We start from the raw sequence: 13,718 nt of genomic DNA on the forward strand, positions 1-13,718 counted from the left end.
AAAAATTAAAAACAAAATTTTTTTTGGACAGAACTTTTTAAAGCTTACAACTTTTTTATTTAAAGTTTTTCGCTAGTTCTCGATGCGGCTGAGACAAAAAATAAAAACATAAAAACTCTAATTAGGCTCTAGGTGGGTCACATGACCACCTAGGGGGCTAAAAATTTCAGAAAGTTAATTTCACTATATATGCTAAACGGTGACCTATATGGAATTCGAATCGGGTTGGGGGCACTTTTCATCATCTTACCCGGCTAGGCCCTTTAAACATTTTCGTTGTCTTTTCGTCCACTGTCGCAAGTTTTCAATACAAGTTTTGCATACTACATGTGGAGCTCAGGATTTATCTTGATCTCCTAAATGAACACCAAAATATACCCTTTTGTTCATTTGCCCATTTGTCTTAGAATTTGTTAAGTTTGTTTATAAACATATTGCAATTATAGTGGTGGAATATACAGAAATGTAAGAATATTTAAGTATTTGATAAGTATGTTATATCTCGAAAACTAGAGCTGATACAAAGAAAAGGTTTGTATTTTTGGAATCAGCACAGATGAATTAACTAAAATCACTTCATTTTTTTTCGGCAGCAAGACAAAAATGTTTTTTTGTTGGGCTGTGTTAGCAATTAAAAACCAAAGGAGTTTTGAATATTGTATTGCAAAAAACTCTTCGGGATTTCATTAATCGATGTTTAAAGAATATCTACCTACCTTGGCAACATTCAAATTTTCAATTTTTCACATAGTTTTTGAGGGTTAAAAATGGCCGATTTCGCAATTTTTCAATTTTTAATCGCTTATATGCCAAAAACTATCATCTTTAGAGAAAAGTCACTAAAGACCATTTCTGTTTGGAATGATCCAAAAAACCTAAAAAAACTTTTTTCCGTGCAAAAAAAATAATCTTAGGAAAAAACAAAAAAAAAAACGTTTAAAAAATTTTTGACCACCTTTTGGTCCTGGCAACATGCAAATTTGTTAAAAGGAGTCCTTTTTGAGTAATATTGTGCAAAAAATCCGAATTAGAATATTCTTCCTAGCGGATACGCAGTGGCTTTCTGGACTAAAACAAAGATTATTTTTTATTCGCTGTGTTCCGCTCCAACAACACAAACTTGAGATCGAAAATCAGGGTCTACAAAGTTCTTATCAGACCAATAGTAGGATTATGTTATGGATGCGGATATGTATAATTACAGAAAACAAAAAAGAAAGCTGAAATTCTTTAAAAGAAAATTCCCAAGGAAGATATTTAGACCTATTGACGAAAACGGTGTATGGAAATCCCGATAGAGCCATGAATTCTACCATCTATTCAAAAAGGCACAGTACTTAGAATACGTTAAACCTAAGATACTTCGATGGACTGGTCATCGCAGATGAAAAAGTTGCCGAAAAGAGCCACGGAAAAGGTGGGAGCAAAATTTGCTAGATGTGAAGATGGAAATGGAGAAGATCGGTAAAAGACTGGCAAGGTTGGAGGCCTAGTTTGGATGAGAGCAAGGCTTGGGCTGTAGTCCATTTGAGATAAAGAACCTATACAGTCTTATGTGTTCAAATACCAATTTTATCATTAATGTTGTTGGTGTTTAATGTTAATCTATAAGTGTCTAAGAAATGCAAAACACTTTTTGTGTGATTTAGGATAAAACAATAAAGGATTATATTTTGGAACTTACTTTTGTTGATTTTTGTAGTGCGGAATCTCTTGAATCATTTCCGCCTCTGGTGTTTCTTTTTTCAAAGAACATAGCAATCAACATAACTGGTATAAAAGCTGCTGTAGCTAATCCTAATTTCCACTCGTAATACATGGAAAGACCAATTGCTAAGCAAAATGTGGCTATTGATTGAAGAATGGTTCCAACCCGAATTCCTGTTGCCTTAAAAAAATGTTAACAGTATGTATGGGACATTCATTTGATTTTTTTTTAATTACTTAATGTTGGAAAATCTCCTATAATTTTATAAATTTGTATTATTTTAAATAAAATTATCGCTATCCCTGTAAATTGCCAGTTATCCAATTACCCTATGTTGTCAAAAACTACACCTCCTTGACATTCAGATACCGTCCTGCTTTCTCAAAAAAATCAATTCCACTTCCTCATCCAAACAGTCTCAAAAAAGTAACTCAACGAAGCACGTTGCTTTCAACTTTTTTTTCTCCCACACACAAAAGGTTTTAGTTACTTCTCTCTCCCCTCTCTCTCACGTTCCGTAGTACTTACACAAGAGCAAAGTGATTTTAACCAACTGTATAGATAGGGTTTGCATTGTCAATAAATCGGTAAAGAAAAGTGCAGCGTAACTGCTTCCCCACAAGACACAAACAACATGATCAGCAACCTACAACCAAAATCCTGTGAGTACATCCAGTATGACAATCGTGCATCCAGTATGACGGTAATGTATCCATCAAAAGTCTTCAGATGGACAACTTACAGAACCAATAGATATAGGCAGCGGAATAAGACGGGGAGACTCCTTGAGTCCTATGCTCTACAGTTTAATCATGTATGAAATTCTCAAAAGTGTCAACAAAAGAAGAGGATACAGTACGGGAAAGAAAGAAGTAAAAATACTCTGTTACGCAGATGACGCAATATTGATATCCCAAGATGAAGATAGTCTGCCAAGATTAGTCCACATATTTAATATAGTAGCAACGAATTCAATATGACAATTTCATCTCAGGAAACTAAAAAAATAGTAATCAGTAAGGAACCAACCAGATGTAAAATAGAAATTGATGGCAACATTATTGAACAAGTAAAGGAGATAAAATAATTTGGAATTATATTATGCAGCTACGGAGTCCTTGACAAAAACGTGAGAAATCAAGTACAAAAAGTAAATAGACTGTCAGGATGCCTTACACTATATGGCGAAACCGGCATATTATCACTGAGATGAAGTAAAGAATTTATAAAGCCAGTGTAAGACCAATAATAACATATGCATCAGAAACAAAACCCGATATAGCCACAACACTACCAACAATATCAAAGACTACTGGAAACAGCAGAGGTGAGAGTACTGAGAAGAATTACAGGAAATACGCTGAGAGATCGAAAGAGAATTGAAGACATTAGAAGAAAATGTAACGTACAGTGTATAAACGAATGGACACTAAATAAAAAAAGAAGAATGGAATAACTACATAGGTAGACTGGGGGAGACACGTGTGGTCAAAATAGTAAGAGACTAATCACCAATCGGTAGAAGAATTACGGTCGACTGCGCAAAAGAAGAAGTGACAACCTTTCATAGAGGTATTAATCCGCCAATGAACAAGCAGACTTGCTTATAAAGAGGAAGAAGAAAAATAAGAAGAAAACTCCTCTTCGTAATTCATAATCGTTAATGTTTTTTTTTTAATTTTTAATTTAATAATTCACTGTTACTTACGCCTTGAATGTTAGAAGCATCCGAAGACAATTTTGCACAAAGGGCTCCAACTCCATTCGTCTTTTTGTCAAAGAAGCCGATTTCCTGGTATATCATTGCTTTAAATACTCTACTCCTAACCCTTAATGTCATTTTCTCACCAGCTATACCCAATAGAGACATCTAAAAATTTTTGTTTAGAGACTAGCTCTATTTTTGTTTTTTTTTTTTAGGTTTCTAGCATTAAAACTAAGCAAGTTACACTCAAAATAAAGTTGTTCCCTTTATTGGTAGAAAAAATCGTGAAAATCACCTCCACATAAATGCAATAATCGATACCGCTTCACAAGTTACTTTATTTATGTATTGTTTATATAATCTATAAATTCTATAGGCTTAAAGCGCTCATATTTGAAAAGGCTGTAGTTGAAAGGGCTTGAACGAGTCCACTAATCACGAGTTTAGGCTAAATTTGAACAGCCATATCTTTTACAGCCAATTTTTGTCTTACACAAAACCAAAAAAATAAATATTTAGCAAGGTACAACCTACATTTTTTAATCTTTAAGATTTTTGGTATCACTAGCAATTTTTAAGTTATCTGAAAATGTTTTTTTCAAAATTAAAAAAAAATTACTCTTTAAAACCAATTTTTTTTTTCAAAAATAAGCACTTTGATCGATGAAACTTAGAGATCATATTAAACAATACATAGGTAAGTAAAGTAACTTGTGAAGCGGTAACGATTATTTTCATTTGGGATGTTAATTATGGGGTGATTTCCATGATTTTTTTACCAAAAAAAGGGACCAACTTTATTTTGAGCGTAACTTGCTTATTTTTGATGCTAGAACCTTTTTTAAATAACAGCAAAGATAATTTTTTCAAATTACGCTTTTCGTCTAATAAATCCTAAAGTTTAAAAATCTATATTTACCTGAGTAAATACTGATACCATAGTTATAACTCCTCCCAGCACAAAATATAAGCAATATCTGTTAGCTTCAGATCTGACAGAGTCCGAATCACCATTTGCCAACGTCTAAAAATGTATTATAAAACTATGTATATTTATATACATGGTGATTGATTAGTGTGATAAAGCTCAGTAGATCCGCTATAGTAATAGATATCAATAAAAGTTAATAACAAAAATTGTAGCCAACTTACAGGCTGTTCGATAACATAGCGGTAGACCATAGATAAAAGTGTTGTGTGATTGGGTAGAACGCGATCTTATTCTTCAAAAAATATGTCACGTATTTCAGCACCTGTTAATTGGAAGGATACTACAAATCTGGCCTCCACATAAGTGGTCTGTAGCTTCGGCATGATAGGTGTGAAATTTTAAACGTTCTTGTTGTTGATTGGATAGGAAGGGTAGCGTAATCTAGCCTCCATGCTAGGTATATCTTAGCCTCCATACGGTACTTCCAATATTTAATATTTTATTCAAGTGGACAATAAAATTAAAACACAAACATCTTTTGTTTCTTAATTATTTATTTATACAATAATGTGACATTTTACATAGAAATATGAGTATTTAATTTGGATTAAATATATGTTTACCTACTTGTTGAATTTTTCCACCGTCTGTACACAACAGCTGATCGGAGCCATTAGACCTAACAACAAAACGCGAAATAAAATGTGTATTTTAAAACTGTCAGATAAACAGTAGGTACCTACAATCAGAAAATCTCTACCTTACAATCAGAAAAACTTACCTTTAAAAAGGTTCTCGATAACAAATTAACAAAAATATCAAAAAACACGACTGAATATCTTTTTATGGTGACACAAACAAACTACAAACACAAAATAATAGCCGACCATAATGACTGAACACAGACAGCGCAGGATCTCTGGCGGCACGCGTCCTCTCGGAAAATCCCGTACAAAATCTAGTCAGTGCAAGATCTGTCAAAAGTTATGTTCCACCAATCACGATGCCGACATCAGCGCCTCTGTAAAATTGGAAGGAAACTAAATACGATTACATTTTTTTTTACTAGAGTGCGCGGGGCATGCGGTAGACCAAACGGTTTTTTTTTTAATAGAACAGCCTGTATTTTATTTTATATTCGAAATCTTCTCAACTTCTCCATCACAAAAATATTAAGGTTTGTTATATTATACCGGATATTTTCAAAGTTTTAACCAATTATTGTATATGAAAAAATTACAAGTTCAACTCACTGTATAAATAAAAATAAGCACAAAAGCAATGGATTACTGATGCCATATTTTTTATATATTGTCAAAATTTTCAAAAATGATTGATATTGCTAATGTTCTTTATATTGAATATATGGTGAGTCAAAACACAAGTATATTATTTTCTCAGAAATTTTAAATGGAACACCCTATATCTTATATTACTATTGAAAAGTAACATTACCCTACTTTAATTTTTATATAACATGCCCTATGTCTAAATTGATTAATTTTCGAGATATTTTAATTTTTCAGAGCAAATTATTAATTAGGTGTCTAAATTTTTTCAAATTTTAAGTAAGGCATAACTGAATTATATAAAACTGACAATTTTCGATGACTGACTATCAAGCCGGTAATCAAGTCAAATGATTGAATATAGCAAATAAAGAAAGAAAAATAATTTATTAGTAATAAATTTTACAAAAGAAATTTCAACCACAACATACAACAATTTTGAAACAATTAAAAACTACTTTTGTATGTAAATGTAACAAGGTAATAAATAAAGAACGAAAAAGCATTGATCATTAATAAATTTTACAAAAAAGAACATGAACATAAAATACAACATTTTTGAAAAAATAAAAAGTTACTTTTAATAAAATATTTTATTACATAAGGTGTTCAAAATGACCTCCTAACACATTTTTATGCATGCCTAAAAACGGTTATTGAATCAGTTACTTACACTATGAAGCATTTATAAATTAACACTTCGAAATACACTTTATATTCTATTTTTTATGTCATCTCTTGTTGTTAGAGGTATTTTATAAACTTCATTCTTAACGCAACCCCAAAAAAATGAGTCCAGTTTGGGACTCCATCCTGTTGAGGTTATTTTTATTTATTCAAGAAGCTGAACTTGTTACGATTTTCATATAAAATTGGTTATAACTTTGTAAATACCCTGTATAACATAACAAACCTTAATATTTTTGAGATGGAGAAGTTAACTTGATTTTGAATATAAAATAAAATACAGGATGTTAAAAAACAAAAGTTTGGTCTGCCACTATGTTATCGATCATTCGATTTGTAACATTCTAACCCTGTAACATTCTGACTAATTTTGTAATGTGAAACTCAAAGTTAGCTATAATTTTTTTTAAACTTTTATTGCTATCTATTACTACAGCGGATCTACGGAGCTTTATCACACTAATCAATCACCCTGTAGAGGGTTTTTGAATTATCTTTATGAGTTGTCTCTCTCTTCAATCCTGACCCCCCGGAGGGAGTGTAGTGGTCGACGTGATGTCGTGTATTGTCCGTCTCCAAAGATCTCTGTCTCGGTCATTTCTTTTAACCCATGCATAGGTCTTTTGCATATTCCTGTAATTTGATCGATCCATCTTGTTGGGGATCTTCCTCGTGATCTTCGGCCTTCCACCTTTCCTTGTATAATGAGCCTTTCCATGTTTTCTGTGTTTGCTCTCATAACGTGTCCAAAGTATTTTAATTGTTGGAGATGGACTTTACTGGAGAGTCGTTGGCTAACTTTTAGCTCTCTTAAAATTGAATTATTTGTTCTATGGTCGGTCCAAGGAATTCGTAGCATTCGTCTCCAACAGAACATTTCAGTGGCGTCTATCTTTCTTCTTTCCGAATGTCTCAGGGTCCAAGATTCACATCCGTAGGTCAGTATTGGGAATATTAAGCAGTTGATCAACCTCATCTTTAACGCTCTTGAAATTTGACAGTCCTTCCATATTGTGGTCATTTTTGCTGTGGCGACTTTTGCTAGATCACATCTACGTTTTATTTCTTCCTGTAGTGACCCTGTGTTTGTGATTGATGATCCCAGATATAAGTATGAGCTCACAACCTCAAACCGATCAATTGTGGTTATGTGTGGATGATTGTTATGTAGTCTATCCACTATCATGATCTTTGTCTTTGATATGTTTAATTGCAGACCAAATATTTGACTTTCGTTTTCAACCAGTCGTATAAGATCAATCAGTTTTGCTTCACTATTTGCAAGAAGGGCTGTGTCATCTGCGAAACGTAGGTTGTTTATTTTATGACCATTTATTGAGATGCCTTTTTCCCATCCTTCAAGTGCTCTTCTCATAATATGCTCTCCATATATATTGAATAATTGTGGAGATAGTATACATCCCTGTCTGGCACCCCGTTCTGGATGAAACTCGTTCATATAGTTCAGTTATAAGCGAAATAAGGTGTTGGGGTACGCCTACTTCTTTTAGTATTCGCCATAAGTGTCTCCACTTGACCCTGCCGAACGCCTTAGGATAATCTATAAAGCATATGTACAGTGAAATATTGAATTCCCTAGATTTTTCGATTATCTGTCTTATATTCAACAGGTGTTCTCGAGTACCTCTACCTTTGGTAAATCCAGTTTGCTCTTGTGGAATTTCTCTTTTGAAGGAATGTTTTTAATCTCTTATTGATTATATGTAGCATTATTTTACTGGCATGTGATATAAGAGAAATATTTCTATAATTGTGCCAATTGCTCTATAATAGTTCTCTTCCATGTATGGAAGCTGCCTTTTTTTATGAATTGTCGTTATTGTAGATTTTGTCCAGTCTTCAGGCCATTGTTTAGAATGCCATATTTGGTTACAGAGTAGATGAAGTAATTTTTCGCCAGTTTCTTCTGTGGCTTTGAGCATTTCGGCTGTTATCATATCTGGACCTGGTGCTTTATTATATTTGAGCTTACCGATCGCGAGTCTTACTTCATTTTCAAGTATATCAGGTTCTTCTTCCATCTCGTCAGAGATTTGGTTAACAGGTTCTTGGCGTTGATCATCTTTATATAGGTCCCTGCAATACGATATCCATGTCTCTGCTATATCTTCTCTGTTTGTTCTCAGAGTTCCAGTGTATTCTTAAATGGCCCAAGTTCTGGCTTTAAAGTCTCTTGTTAAGTAGCGTATTTTTCTAAATAGATCTCTCGGCTGATTATTCTGATCATGTCTCTCAATTTCTTTGCATACACTTTGATAGTACTGTTTTTTGTCTGCCTTGCACCTTCGTTTTATTTCTCTATTGAGGTTTCTTAAACTAGCATTTTCCCTTTCACTATGCACGCCAATTTGACAAAAATTTCTTCTATTCTCAATGATTTGACAGGTTTCATCTGTAATCCAGTGTTTCCGTTTCACAGGATTATTTATCTTTGGATGATCAATTGGTGTTGTAACACAATGTTTAAAAGTCTCCCATATTTCTTGTGATGTTCCGTTACGAATAGAGGGCATTACTTTATGTACTTCCTGGAGCAGGTCGTCCTTCTTTCTTAGTTCTATCCTATTTGTCTCATTTCGTTTGTTGGGAGCTTTAAGTTTAAGCTTTACTTTAGCTACGAGTAGAGTATGATCGGATCCGCATATCGCCCCTGGATATGATCTGACTGTTTGAATTGACGATATCCAGCGAATATTGGTAACTATGTAATCTATTTGATTTCTAGACCTGTCCCCAGGACTTTTCCAAGTATAAAGTCGACGTACGTGGTGTTTAAATCGAGTATTCATGATAGAATAATTGTTGTGATAGCAAACTCGATTAAACGTTCGCCTCTTTCGTTTCTCTGGCCTATACCGAACTTCTCCAGTACATTCTCTATGTCGTCATTCTGTATAGTGTTGCCAACTTTTGCATTGAAGTCGCCACATATTAAAGTAAGCTCTTTATTTGGTATGTTGGCGATTGTCGTTTCCAGTTTTTCGTAGAACTCCTCGATATTTATGTCATCTGATGTGCTCGTTGGCGCATAAACTTGTATTATATTAAGTTTATGTGGTTTGCCTTCCAGTTTAAGGAGAACTATCCTATCGCTCACAGCTATAAATTCGACGACAGACTTTTGTAATCTTGGTGAGACCAGAATGGCAACACCTGTATAGTTCTGGGTCTCAGCGCCAGAGAAGTAAATATAATTGCCATTATGTGTTCTGAAGTGGCCCTCTCCTAACCAGTGAGTTTCAGCTAGTCCAGAGATTTCTATATTGTATCTTGCTAGCTCGTTTTCAATAATTGCTAGCTTACCTGTGATCGTCTTTAGCCCTTGTACGTTGTATGTACGTTGTGTGTTATGATGTGTACTTACCCCTAAAATACTTCCAAACAAGACTGCAAAAACGGGCATTCCAAAACCAACGACAATTGATCCAAGAGCAGCAAATAAAATGTAAGGCCATTCTGGAGCATTCATCTTTAATATTTCAAAAACGGAAACGTGATTATTTTCCTTGAAATCATCATCATTATCTTCTTCCGTAGCCTAAAATTTGCAAAAGTTTAAAAAAGAATACAATAAAAATAAAATTAGAACAAGATCTATCTGACCCAGTTAAAGCTGGGAATAGGATAAGGTAGACGGAATTCCTGAGCCCTCTATTGTTCAACCTTATCATGGCTGACATAATAAAAAGGTTAGAACAAGAAAATGATACTAAATGGGAGAAAAACAACTTAAAAATAATCTGTTATTCGTATGGCACAATACTAATCTCTCAATGTGAAGATGATTTACAATGTGTGTTGCACCAATTTAATATATCTGTTACAGTAAAAATAGGTAATTGGTAATTGTGTATAATTACCGGTAATTGTATACAATTACCAAAGTCGACGGTAAATGTAGGAAATTATTTTCAATTATCTACTTTTACCGGTAATTTTATGCTTTTACCAACGACCAGCGGTAAAAGTATAAAATGATGGAATAAAAACAATTAGATTCATTGACTGATGGTTCCTCAGGTTGTCCGGGTTCTTGTTCTATTAGAAGCTCATTTGGTTCATCCATTTCTGCTTCTTCGCGTTTTTCAGAATCAGGACGTATAGTATGGTATAACTAGACCCGAACCCAGACATCCAAAGTAAAAGTTATCCTCCAACACCAAATTGTTCTATATGGTCCACATAATGTTCAGAAAAAAGTCACCAGTTTGAGCGTCGGGTTTGGGGGCGAGAGGGGGGAGAAATCGGTAAATTCGTAGTTTTTTACGTTTTTCGTAAATATTTCTAAAACTATACGATTTAGCATAAAAAACCTTCTAAACAAAAATGTTCTACATTAAATTTGAAATAAAAAAGGCCCATGCATAATCCTTCTAAAATAAACGATTTTAAAGTTACGGAGATAGTATAGTATAATTGGTCCAAAAAAAGGCCTAACCTAAACATCCAAAGTAGAAGTTTTCCTCCAACACCAAATTGTTCTATATGGTCCACATAATGTTCAGTAAAAAATTACACCATTTTGAGCGTCCGGTTTGGGGGGGGGGGGAGATGGGGGAGAAGTCGGTAAATTAGTAGTATTTTTACGTTTTTCGTCAATATTTCTAAAATCATGCTTTAGCGTAAACAATTTTCTATACAAAAATGCTCTACATAAAATTTAAAACAAAAATAGGTCTGGATCCCGCGTATGAAAAAAAAGTTGATTAATAGCAAGCTGAAAATTTGTTAATAGCTTAAGGGTGTCTAGTCGGATAAACTTTGATATATGGGAACACTGGAACAGGGGCAGTTTTAATTGTGGAACAGGTTAAAAATTTGGAACGGTCACACCACGAAAACGGCATATTTATTTTGTCCGACAGAATAGATTTAAACTCTCCGAACAGAGATTAAACTCTTATGCAAAAATCAGACTGCTATTTATCACCTGTCATAATTCCTGTCATTTGACATATTCTACATGTTCCACTCATTGAAACGCTCATTTTGTGATAAATAGCAGTCTGATTTTTGCATGAGAGTTTAATCTCTGTTCGGAGAGTTTAAGTCTGTTCTGTCGGACAAAATACATGTGCCGTTTTCGTGGTCTGACCGTTCCAAATTTTTAACCTGTTCCACAATTAAAACTTTCCCTGTTCCAGTGTTCCCATATATCAAAGTTTGTCCGACTAGACACCTTTAAGCTATTAACAAATTTTCAGCTTGCTATTAATCAACTTTTTTTTTCATACGCGGGATCCAGACCTAAAAGGTTCTATACATAATTGTTATAAAATTAACGATTCCAGAGTTACGGAGGGTGAAAAGTGGAGGTTTTCGATATACTTTTTATATTTTTTTATCAATTTCTTACTGATTTTCTTTAACAGGATTGGGTTTTATAAATCAAATTTGCTATATCAGTGGCCGATGGTATGTTAGTGATAAGCCCTTGAAGAAACGTCAACCTCACCACCCAAAATCATCATCAATTGCCCAATAAATATAAAAAATATCGAAAACCTCCACTTTTCACCCTCCATAACTCTGGAACCGTTGATTTTATTTAACAATTATGTATATGACCTTTTTTTTTAGATTTCATGTAGAACATTCTTGTATAGAATACTGTTTATAGTCCGTTCTTTAACGGTAAAATATTGCAAAACCTCTAAATTTTAAAGAACCTCTTGAATTGGCATGAAATTTGGCATACACATAGCTAACAAGTCAAAGAAAAAAGTGATATTGTGCCGATATGTGCTTTTGCCCTGGGGGTGCTTTTCACCCCCTTTTGGGGGTGAAAAAATATTCGTCCAAAGAAAGTCAGGAAATGGATAAACTGGCTAATTTTAAGTAACTTTTGTTCTATAGAGTTTTTTCACTAAGTCAATACTTTCGAGTTATTTGGCAGTGAATATGTTCATTTTTCAACAAAATAACCACGCTTTTAGACGGTTTTTCGCAAATAACTCAAATAGTAAGAACTTTGTCAAAAAACATTCTTAGCAAAAATATAGCCTGTAAAAATTTTAAAAAATGGTGTATATATCACGTCTCTACACCTAGTAGAAGCAGAGTTATAGCTAATGAAAAATAGGTTCATATTCGTCAAATTCCAAATGGAATACTTTAACGTGAAATAACCAAAAATGAAGCACATTTCGGGGAAAACTCATTAAAACTTATTTAAAGTGTTTAAAAAAAGCTTCATTTTTGTTTTATAAAAAAAATTTCTAGCATCAAAATTAAACAAGTTACGCTCAAAATAAAGTTAGTCCCTTTTGGTTTTCGTAAAAAAATCGAGAAAATCACCCCCTAATTAGTATCTTAAATGAACTTAATCGTTACGACTTCACAAGTTTCTTGACTTGTGTATATATTGTTTATATGATCTGTAAGTTTCATCGGTTCAAAGTCCTTATTATTGAAAGGGCTGTAGTTAAAAGGGGTTGAACGAGTCACTGATCACGAATGTATGCAAATTTAGAAACACCAAATCTTAATCAATTTTTGTCTAACAGAAAAACAAAAAAATACATGATATTCAGAAAAGCAGATCTGACTTTTTTTTGTTTTTCGAGATTTTTGGTATCTCTAACAATTTTTAAGTTATTTTTGAAAAAAAAATTTTTAAAAATTTTACTTTGAAACCAAATTTTTTCAAAAATAAGCACTTTGAATCGATGAAACTTACAGATCATATAAACACGACATAAGTAAAATAATTTGTGGAGCGGTAACGATTAATTTCATTTAAGTTGCTAATTAGGGGGTGGTCTTCCCGATTTTTTTTTGCAAAAACAAAAGGGACCAACTTTATTTTGAGCGTAACTTGCTTAAATTTAATGCCAGAAACTTTTTGTAAAAACACAAATAAAGCTTTTTTTAAACACTTTAAAAAGGTTATAATGGGTTTTCCCCAAAAAGTGCTTAATTTTTTGGATATTTCACGTCGAGATATTCTATTTGAAATTTGGTGAATATGAATCTATTTTTCATTGGCTATAACTCTGGTTTTACGAGATCCAGAGACCTAACGCGTACACCATTTTTTTAACATTTTTATAGGCTATATTTTTGCTAAGAACATTTTTTTCGACAAAATACTTACTTTTTGAGTTATTTGCAAAAAACCGTCTAAAAATGTGGTTATTTTGTTGAAAAATGAACATATTAACTCGCAAATAACTCTAAAAGTGTTGACTTGGCGAAAAAGCTCTATAGAACAAAAGTTACTTAAAATTAGTCAGTTTACCCATTTCCGGACTTATTTTGGACATATATTTTTTCACCCCCAAGAGGGGGTCCCAGGGCAAAAGCACAAATCGGCACAATATCACTTTTTTCTTTGACATGTAAGCTATACCTACGCCAAATTTCATGTCAATCCAA

At 33.3% G+C, this 13,718-nt stretch overlaps 2 protein-coding genes across 2 annotated transcripts in view; both read right to left on the minus strand.

Moving 5' to 3' along the window:
- Positions 1-13,718, minus strand: part of LOC126889941 (ATP-dependent translocase ABCB1-like) — a 341,038-nt gene that overhangs the window by 252,932 nt on the left and 74,388 nt on the right. The gene's annotated exons all lie outside the window — the stretch shown is intronic.
- The window catches only part of LOC126890148 (ATP-dependent translocase ABCB1-like), a 124,605-nt gene that overhangs the window by 65,575 nt on the left and 45,312 nt on the right, over positions 1-13,718 (minus strand). Inside the window, exons 10-13 of the mRNA XM_050658998.1 lie at positions 9,706-9,879; positions 4,333-4,437; positions 3,417-3,578; positions 1,685-1,888 (exon numbers count right to left, since the gene is read on the minus strand). Of these exons, the coding sequence (XP_050514955.1) occupies positions 1,685-1,888; positions 3,417-3,578; positions 4,333-4,437; positions 9,706-9,879 (645 nt within the window). The remainder of the gene's footprint in view (positions 1-1,684; positions 1,889-3,416; positions 3,579-4,332; positions 4,438-9,705; positions 9,880-13,718) is intronic.

Source organism: Diabrotica virgifera, chromosome 8 (assembly GCF_917563875.1).
Source record: "Diabrotica virgifera virgifera chromosome 8, PGI_DIABVI_V3a".
In the NCBI taxonomy this organism is placed as follows: domain Eukaryota; kingdom Metazoa; phylum Arthropoda; class Insecta; order Coleoptera; family Chrysomelidae; genus Diabrotica; species Diabrotica virgifera.